General features: G+C 40.1%; 1 protein-coding gene across 1 annotated transcript; it reads left to right on the top strand.

Moving 5' to 3' along the window:
• Positions 1 to 1831: 1831 nt before the first annotated feature.
• LOC115683326 (uncharacterized) lies at positions 1832 to 7086 on the top strand. Its single transcript, XM_030607814.2, has 2 exons — positions 1832 to 2127; positions 4267 to 7086. The coding sequence occupies exons 1-2, from the start codon at positions 1908 to 1910 to the stop codon at positions 6354 to 6356; spliced, it is 2310 nt and encodes a 769-aa protein (XP_030463674.2). The 5' UTR covers positions 1832 to 1907; the 3' UTR covers positions 6357 to 7086.
• The last annotated feature ends 3523 nt before the right edge of the window (positions 7087 to 10609 follow it).

Below are 10609 nucleotides of genomic sequence, written 5' to 3'. Positions count from 1 at the left end.
TTTGGGTCAGATTATTTATAACTCGATCCAAACTCAACCTGACCCTCCTGCTTGACAACTCTAACCGTGCTCGACTTGAGCCCTGGGTTTTGATTGGGTCAAAGACAACCACAAGTGACTTGTTGGTGTGGCAATCTATCCAAGAGGGCTCGTTGGCTAAGGGGGCTCATTGGTGTTGGTGGCTAGTTGAGCACAAACACGCGGCCGTAGGTAACTTGTTGGCATGGTGGCGGTTGAGTGGCGGAGATGGGCATGTTCGTGGACTTGCCGGAGATGGTAGGGTTGAGCAGCGATGTGGTGGAGGAGAGAGGGGGAGGAGGAGATTGTGTGTAACGTGATGGTAGAATTGGAATTTTGATAATTCGATGAAAGCTAGGAAGATGGAGATGGATTTCTGAAAATGTCAAGCCTGGAGAAGGTGACTTGCCTTGAGCTTTGTCAATGCTGGCTTTTACTCAACACTTTAAAATTTTTTTACCAAATGCCTCAATTTTCACTCAATTCCCTGAAAAAAAACTGTGCCGAACGCAATCTTATCATGTTTAAATGGCACCATATAATATACAAATTAAGGGTTTCGAGATAACCTTGATCTTCCAAGATACATTTGGAGGATTGCGAAGCCTGCTCCCTAATATATTGGAACGGGAGAGGAAAGAGCGAGCCAAAGATCAAGCAAGAGCCATGGCGAACTGCCTGAGGCGAGCAAATTTCTCGATGACAAAATGACAAATGCACCGAGATCATTTCTTGATTCTTCTTTAGAGTGGATAGTGAAGTTGAGGTAGACCTGATAGATAACCTATGTTCTTGAAAGTAGGTAATCCTATTCAAGCAGACTACGGAGTGGCATATTTCCGTCAGATTTTGCAAGCGTTCGCAAATAAAAGAGCGCAATATATAGGACATGCAATTCGCATCGTGGTAGTTTCGTTTCGAGTCAGTCATGTCGGGCTCGAATTTCTCTTTGTAAATTCGTGCAGTATTTGATTGATGTATTTCGTTTCATGTCAAAAAATTGCCACCGTTGGCGGTAGGGGCAAACAACCGTAGGGGCTTCTTTATCGATACTAAAAAGATAACTTGTTAGTAATAAAAGGCTAACAAGTTAAATCGATCAAGGTTTCTAATCAAATAAAATTAAGAAACCTAGGCAGAAAATCAACTAAATCACCGTGCGAGGGGAGAGGGCTGGCGACACCATACACGATCAGATCGAGGCGCGACATGAATCACACGGAAAAAAATCCCAAACATTACGCGACACGATTCATTGAACTCTGTACGTTGGCATGAACAGATGCTTTTCGCGTCGACTGAACGCCACGCGGGATTAAAAATTTGCGACACGCGAGCACGAATTCTCGAGTCGAGAGGAGATATGCTTCAAAAAAAAAAAAGAAGAGAAAAGAAATAACTAAAAACGGGGGACGGCGGCAGATTGGTTGGGGGGCAACATGATAATAAAGAAATAGGATAATGACACAAACAGTCCTTGAACTTTGGCCCGATGTATAATTCGATCCCTGAATTGAACATATACCAAAAGTCCAAAGACCACATTGAACATATTAAAAGTTTAGGGATCAAATTGAATATTGAGCTAAAGTTTAAGAATTATATTGAATAAATTAAAAATTTAGGGACTAAATTACATATTGGGCCAAAGTTCATGAAGTGTTTGTGTCATTTTTTCCTGAAGAAATCTCCATTTTGATTAAAAGAAAGAAGTTAATTGGAAGAGGAGGAGGAGTGGGGGGTTGTGGCGACCGACCGTGACGAGATCGCGCACACATAACAGTCAACCCTTGACTCTCTCACCTGTGTGTGTGCGCGCAATTGTCGAAGGAAATTTAATAAAAAGTGAAAATAAGAAAAAGAAAAACACGCGCACACACACGAGTCATATGCTGCGAGAGGGAAGAGACGACGACCGGCATATCTCCCCCTCCCAGACAAAATCGATCGACGCAGAGAGAGAGAGAGAGAGAGAGAGAGAGAGATGCGAATGTTTAGTCCTGCGTGAGGAGACGACGACGACGAACGATCCGAGGACGAGGAGGTCGAGGAAGGAGGAGGTGGAGGAAGCTGTCCGAAAGTCTCTCTCTCGCTGCTCCGTAATGGAAGGTAACGTTCTCGTCCTGCCGTCCCCCCCCGCTGCCGCTGCTGTTGCTGTTGCTGCTGCTGCTGTAGTAATTCGCCTTCACGAAACCCTAGATTCTCTCTCCTTTGACCCGATTCCCGCCCCCCCGGAAATCCCGTTGACTCCTCCGTCTCTCCCAGGGTCGAAGTCCCGTCGCGGCTTCGTCTCTGGGTTGTTTTTTTTTTTTTTGTGAGTTGGGGCTCTTGCTGATTGATTCGGGTTTTGGAGGGCGGCGGCCGTCGGCTCGGCGCCGTTGAATCGGAATCGAATGCCGCTCGTTCTGGCAAAGTTGCTTGCTTTGACACTATGGAAGTGTTGTTCTTTTGGGGGGGGGGGGGGGGGGTGTTGCTGGGGCTTTTATCTCGATGTGAGACGTGGGTGGTTCTTAGATGTGCGTCTGCGGGGATCTAAGAACATCTGCTGCTTCCTTTTTTCTTTATTCGAGCTGCACGTAGCCACTCGGTTGCTTTTTAAGCGAGTTTTAGCTGAAAGCATGGGTTTGTCTCTCCCTCCCTCTCTGCTCCTGCCGTGCCGCGATCTAATTGAGGACCTTGGTGTCATTGCTTTTGTTAGATGCATATGCCAGATGATCTGTTTTAATTAGTTCCTACTGAATTATATGCGAATTGAACATACATCATACTTGGTTCTGGGGGAAGGGTTTGCTTGGGTTAGATGGCATCTAGTCCTATATAATCTAATGCAATACATTTTGAGTGTTGTTTCTTCCATGACTCATTTTGGCGCGGAGATATTCCTGGTGTTTTCAGGAGATGTCTTGAGCATATCTATAATTACAAAAATCAGAAATGTTCTTGTTTTCGTTTTAATTCCCTTTATATTTTTGGGTCCAATATCATCTACTATTGAGTTCTTTCCCCTTCTCAATGTGAGGCATACTAATTACTGAGTAGCCTTGCTAATCGTTCCCTTGGTTGTACAGGTCTTGGCTCTCTTAGTTAGTTTTTTTAGCATCTTCATTGTTTAGTATCATATGACGAAGTTGTTAGGTGGACATCACTTGATAGTGAAGTGCCTGAGGCAGATCCTTTGGTTTCTGTTAAGGATATACACTTGAATTAAGTTATCCATATGCTTTAGAAGTGAACCCCTGATAAAAGAATAGGCTTATAAGTAAGTCTTTCCTAACCAGCTTTCTTTGGTACATTGATGCAATATCACTTTGATATAAATAAACGTAGTCCAAACCAATCAGTGTCAAGTATATAGTTTTATGATGATGATCTTATTTACATTCTGAAGTCCTATAGATGGATTTTTGTAATCCATCTGTTTTTAATGATTCTTAAGTCTGGTAGATGAATGCATTTTAATCTGGCCGAGTGATGGATGAATTCTCTGAGGATGATTTGTGAAGTTGCATTCATCAATCTGTTGAAGATTCAAACTCTATGGTTGCATGACAGCCACAGAGATGCTTATCCGTTCAAACTGATTCATCCCACTAATCTAGTTATGATTGAAGAATTTTGGAGAAATTACATTGACCCGGATTACTGAAGGCCGTTTTAACTTTTAAGCAAAGTCATGCCTTTATTAGTTGTGTAGCTTTAGAACTCTGTATGTCTTGATTGATGAACTCAATTATATAGGAATTTGACCTCTGACCTTTTTTCGCACCTTGCAATTTTCGGCGTACTTTGGTGAGATAAAGTTCTCCATGATTGTATGGAAGTGACGACTCAAAGTCTTGGGAACTGCCTATAATTTATTGCAAGAGTTACACTGGGTCAATCTTGCCCATGGGACCTTATTTAGTAGGACAACCTGGATACATCACGTTTGAGACACCCCCTTTCCCCCCTCGAAGTTAAATAGCACATAATGATGTTTTCCATGAACGAACCAAGTGCATTGAAATAGACTGTCATTTCATTTGATCTCATGTTCTTCGTGGCATTGTTCGACTTGTTCCTACTTCATCCACTGAACAAACTGCCGTGTTCACCATGACATATCCGCTTTCTAGATCTTTTCTCCAAACTCAAGTTGACCTCTATTTGCAACCCCCTTCCTTTAGTTATTATTCTCTGATAATTCGTTTGCTCGATTCATATGTGGTAGAGGTAATTTGACTGATGAACAGTGAACTTGACCTACAGGTGGATCCCCAGACCAGGAATCAGTCGGGTCTGAGACAAAAAGATCCAGTGTATCATCTGGTAGCAGGTCCAGGAATCGCAAAGAATTCCTTCGCAAATTCACAAACCACGAGCATTTAACTGAAAAACTTAAGGATTGGTTTATATCAATATCAGAGGATGGAGCAGCTAAAGAACCTGCTTTTGATGTTCCATTTGAGTTGGTGGAATTACAAAAGTTTGACTATGCATTAGAAGGGGTTTCATTTGAGCAGCTAATTCGAATGCCAAGTGCTGTTTATGCATCGGCCTCAGATGCTGCGGAAGCTACCGCTTATCTTGCAATCGAAGATTTTCTACATGCAAGTGCAAAGGGCTTGTGGGAGGCATTCTGGAGTCAGGATGAGCCATTGCCATTTGCCGTCGCTTGTCTGTACGAGCCAAACTTCAAATTTTACCAGGCTGAGAAAGCAATTGCTAATGGAAAGATTGGGAGTCTTTGCGCAACTGGTTTGATGCTCAAGAACCCAAGACATTCTCGTGGAAAATGGGATCACATTCTTGAATTGGCTCTTCTGAGGCCGGATATTGGAGATCTCGCTGCGGATAGTGATCGACAGCCTTCGCTATCTGTTTTAGGTGAAGCTCTTTTTTATGCTGTTCGTATGCTAATATCAAGGAGCCTAAGCAGATTAACTTTAACTCAGGGTTTTAATTCGGCTTTTATCCTCCTTGTTGACTCTCAGTACGGTCGGGTTGTAAAGGTTGATGGAGATGTAAATAAAATGGAGTTTGATGTAAATAGCGTTTACGAATGTGCCGCTGAGTGGATTAAAGAGCACTGTTGCGTTTCAGTCTCTCCAGTTGATCGAATCTGGAACAAACTCGGAAATGCTAATTGGGGAGACATTGGTGCTTTACAGGTACTTTTTGCTACCTTCCACTGTATAATGCAATTTGTCGGGATGCCTAGGCACTCAATTGAAGATTTAGCTGCTGATCATGGTGCTCGCCTACAAACAAGAAGAATGGAGAGGCAGTTAGGAGATGCGAGGGCAAATGGGAATGGTCTATTTCGATTTCAGCGGCGCAGTGTTTCCCCTGAAATCGTTGAAGTCCAGGAGGAATCTGCGAAAATAGAACCTGAAGAATTGATGAGGCTAGAAGTAGGATCTGTGCTATGGATGGAGGATTCGAACTGGCAAAAGGGCTATCAAATAGATGAAGTCTTGAATGATGGCGAGCTTCCATATTATGTTGCGTCCCCTGTTGAAGATCCAGGAAAATCTCTATTTCTTTATGTCGGCTCTCATCCTTCTCAGTTGGAACCAGCTTGGGAAGATATGAATTTGTGGTATCAAGTCCAGAGGCAGACCAAAGTACTCACTGTAATGAAACAGAAAGGTCTATCTAGCAAATACCTGCCTCAGATCAGTGCGTCAGGGAGAATTATTCACCCTGGTCAATGTCGGAGACCGAGCCCTGGTGGAAACTGTGACCACCCTTGGTGTGGTACTCCAATTCTTGTCACCAGCCCAGTTGGCGAAACGGTTGCTAACATGGTAACTGAAGGCCGATTCGGTTTGGATGAAGCAATCCGCTGTTGTCATGATTGCTTAACTGCACTCTCAGCTGCATCTTTTGTTAGCATTCGTCATGGAGACATTCGGCCGGAGAATGTAATCTATGTTAGATCTGGTACGAGATATCCATATTTTGTCCTCATTGGCTGGGGACATGCTATTCTTGAAGATAGGGACCGTCCAGCGATGAATCTTCACTTTTCGTCGACTTATGCACTACAGGAAGGAAAGCTGTGTTCTGCCTCAGATGCAGAGAGTTTGGTTTACATGCTTTACTTCTCCTGTGGTGGGGTTTTGCCCGATCTTGATTCGGTGGAGGGGGCTCTTCAATGGAGAGAGACCTCCTGGTCAAGGAGGTTGATTCAGCAGAAGCTTGGCGATGTTTCCACTGTGCTAAAAGCTTTTGCCGATTATGTTGACAGTCTCTGTGGGACACCCTATCCCATGGATTATGATATATGGCTCAGAAGGTTGAGGAGAAACATCCGTGAGGAAGATCACGGGAAGGAAATTGACACATCTGGTTGAGACATTTCAAATTGGCTGGTGGCATAAGGAAAAAAACTTATAATTTTCCATTGGTCATCGTCACATCTTGACTGATTGGAATTTGGTAGATGTATCTGATACCGAAATCAACTATAATATAAAATTCAATGGATTTTCTGGACCGGAACCTGTCTTGGGACAGAAGGCCGTAATGGTAACCAGCTGATGGTGTCCCGTCATGCCTTCAGATTCTTAGTTGAGAGCATTCCCTTTTCGCCTGGACATCTTCAATGGCTATTGCATGGCACAGGCGAGTCACGCTCTCAGGACTCTCAACGGCTATTTGAACCTGTTTCCGAGCTCGATCGTTTACGATTTTGATGGAGAACATGCTCAAGCAGCTGCAGCATCCTGTTGGATCCTTGCTGGTTTCCGCTCTAGTGGCGTGCTTCTCATGGATGTCAGTTGTATTTTGTTGTCATTGTTTCTTTGTATAGATGTGGCCATTTCCATGGTGTTCAAAGTTGTGAAATTGGTGGGTTGGGGGGGCGGGGGGAGGATCATTGTATCAAGGAGTGCTAAGTGTATAGGGATCAGTTTTTTGCCTTCTCTCAATTTCGTTACCCTTTTTTGTATATCACAATTAGGTTTTGGTGTTTGGGGGAAACGTCAGAGTTCATTGGATCCACAGCGTTCATCTTTTCAGTTGATCCTCTACTGGTGGCTTCTTTTCCCCGGGATATTAATTTCACGACTTCCCCTTTTCCGCTTTCGAGATGTTGAGTTTGCTTTTGTCATGGTTTGTGCTATCTATCTACGAGTAGCTTATGTAACGGGTACATCACATAACATGAACACGGCATCATCGATCACTCACAACCTAACATCATGCATTAACCCGACATGGTACGAGTTATCGCTATCTTTTTGCTACTTATATGTGACGAGGCTTGCCTTATATTCCTGGACCCTGTTACGACTCTTTGCCAAATCGTTTGTCGAATCATTGCCTTATATGTAAATTGAATCCGCGAAATACTTTGTGTGATTATATTTTATATTTTAATTAAAAGACAATGCCAAGAAATGAGGTTCTTTTAGTAGAGGACCAACGGATATTGTAAGCTCTCCGTTTCTACGCCGATAAAATGAAAATTTTCATTCAAAGCCCCTTTTTTTTAATCAAAATTCCTAAAAAAAACACTAACTTTGATGGTAACCTTTACTCGGTACCGAATTTCTTTTTTCTCATAAAAGAACCCTTCTTAATTCTGTACTCAAATCTAACCCCATTAACTTTTGGTTCATTGTTGCTAAAGATCCAACTCGTCAATTCCAAATATACATCTCTCCCTCCCTCAATGGAATTTCAAATGGGGTTAATACCACAAAAAACCACAAACTGATACACCTATGACAAATTTACATTCCGTTAAATTGGATTAATACCACGAAAAATCACAAACTGGTAAATCTGTGACAAACAGAGGGGTAAAACCTAATTGGTACATTCGTTAACTGCCACGTATCGTCCAACTTAGCAATTTGACGGTAAAATTTAACGGAAAGTAACGGAGGGTAAATTTGTCACAAGTGTATCGGTTTGAGATTTTTGGTGGTAAATAAATTAATTTTGGATAAATTTGTTATATTTCAGATATTCTTTTTAAAGAAACCTTATTTTTTCTATTTTCTTATTTTCTTTTTCTTCGGTCCTTGCAATCTCCATTCGTGGAACAAGGTACAATTTCCAGCATATCACATAATGTTGCTCTCAGCTGTTTCAGAATCTCAAATGTGATTTCATCGTCCAGAAACAATTCCGAGAATTAATACCGCCACCGGAATCAGACACCAATTCATCTTGTCAATGCTCTATGGTCATGTTTAGGGGTGAACGGTTCGAGATTCTACCTGGAACTTATTCGTCGAAACCAATTCCCTATTTCTTGGAACCTGGAACTTACCTTATCACAGGTTCCAAGATCGGTTGCAGGATCTAATTGGGAACTGGCCAAATTTTTTTTGTTTCATTTTTAGTTAAAAAAATGAAAGCGAATGCAACAATGAAAATGAAAATTTGTCAATAGCAACAATCTAATAAAATAAAATAAACAACAAAAAGTTCAAAACATGCAACACATATTCATTCCACTTCAACTCATAAACTCTATTTAACGATGATAATCTCATCATTAATATATGGGATTATTGTCCAAAAAGTCCAAAACCCATTGTACTTTTGCATAAACCTTTCAATTTTATTAATTAAACCCTAAACATTTTACCAATTGAGTCATTCCAGCCAATTGTGATCGAAAATCACTAACCATCATGTTATGGGAAAATCACTAATCATCATGTTAAGGACTGCAGGTAATTCATCAACTTATTTGCTGATATATGTTGATGAGATACTTGTCATGGGAAATAATGACCATCATGTTACAAAGTTCAAAGAATATTTGCATTCCATTTTGAACATCAAGGATTTGGGACCTCCAAAATATTTTCTTGGCTTTGAAATTGCTCAATCCGACAAAGGTATCGGCCTTAGTCAGAGAAAATTTGTCTTGGATATTATTTTTGAAGTAGGATTATCAGGTTGCAAACCAGCTGTTATACCAATTGAACAAAATGCCAAGCTGACTACCCATGAGTATGATTTGAATTCCTCTTCATCTATCATGATTTGAATTCCTCTTCATCTATCGAGGATCCATTGCTTAAGGATTCATCGGGATATCAATGACTTGTTGGAAAATTAATGTATCTTACCATGACAAGACCTGACATATGTTACACCGTGCAAATACTCAGCCAATTCATGCATAGCTTGAAACAATCCCATATGAATGTAGCATTGAAGGTTGTAAAATATTTGAAGGGATGTCCAGGACTTGGCATATTCTTATCTCATGATTGCAACATGAAGATGACAGCTTATTGTGATATATATTATGCTATTTGCCCAATGACCAGGAGATCCATCACTGGTTTTTGCATCAAATTGGGAAAATCATTAATTTCATGGATAACGAAAAAACAGTCGACTATATCACTATCATCAGCCCAATCAGAATATCGAACCATGGCAAAAACTAACTGCGGGATAGTTTGGATATGAGGACTACTCTCGGACCTTGGAATACAGGTCAATGGACCAAGTGAACTATTTTGTGACAATGATGCTGCACTCAAACTAGCGGCAAACCCAGTCTTCCATGAGAGAACAAAATATATAAAAGTTAATTGTCATTTCACTCGGGTCAAGATTAGAGAAGGGGTCCTTGTAACAAAAGGAATTGGAACTATGGAACAGCCTGCAAACATCTTCATGAAACCATTGTGTCTTAGGCAACATACATATCTACTAAGCAAGCTAGGTGTCCTTGACATATATAGGCGACCAGCTTGAGGGGGAGTATTGAAAATATGATTGAAGATTCCGATTGTGGCGCCAATCTTGATTATAGACTAATTAATTCAGTCAATCCGTGATTGATTTGGTAAATAGGAAATTGTAATCAATTGTATATTATTTCCTATTCTTTTCTTTCATCCTTACACTATAAATAGATCGATTTACTTGTATGCAAACCATCTGAATACAATACAAGAAAATTTCTCCAATTCCTACAATTTCTTCAAATTCTGTCATTAGCACTTACAAAAGCCGTATTTACGCTATTCACGTTGATTTTTAGAATCTTTATAGTAATGGGATGTTTGGTTGGAGAGTGGAACAGTTTTTCCTTTCTACCTTTTTGGCTGACCAAGCCCATTCCTTTCCTTTTTTTAACCAAAAAATCATTAAATAATGTGATATTACTCTATTTGTTATAAATTGATTAATAAGAGTATAGTTTAAAAATTATAGTCGATTTTAGTAAAATAATTAATGTTTTCATAATAGGTTTTAAATTATAGTTCACAAATTGGAAATAATGATAATATGATTAACATCAAATAATTAAAAAAAATCAAAATTATATTTAAGGGGTTTCAATTAGTATACTGTTCAATTACAATTTATAATTAACAAAACATAAGTAATGAATAACATGAATTGTATTGCATAAATTCTAATTCTTAATTATTTTTAAGAAACATTAATCACTGTATATTAATGCAAGTACAATGTAAACTAAACTTTATTAACTAAGTTCTCATTCTGTTCCATTCTAAGAATGTAACCAAATACAAGAATCCCATTTTATTCCATTCTTGCAATTTACCAAATAAAAGCATTGATTCCACTCCCGTTCCATTCCATTCCCTAATTCCATTTC

The sequence above is a fragment of the Syzygium oleosum genome, unplaced genomic scaffold (assembly GCF_021117445.2).
Source record: "Syzygium oleosum isolate NSW1041296 unplaced genomic scaffold, Sole_v2.1 Sole_v2.10, whole genome shotgun sequence".
Taxonomy (NCBI): domain Eukaryota; kingdom Viridiplantae; phylum Streptophyta; class Magnoliopsida; order Myrtales; family Myrtaceae; genus Syzygium; species Syzygium oleosum.
This window is presented reverse-complemented; position numbering and strand designations above follow the sequence as displayed.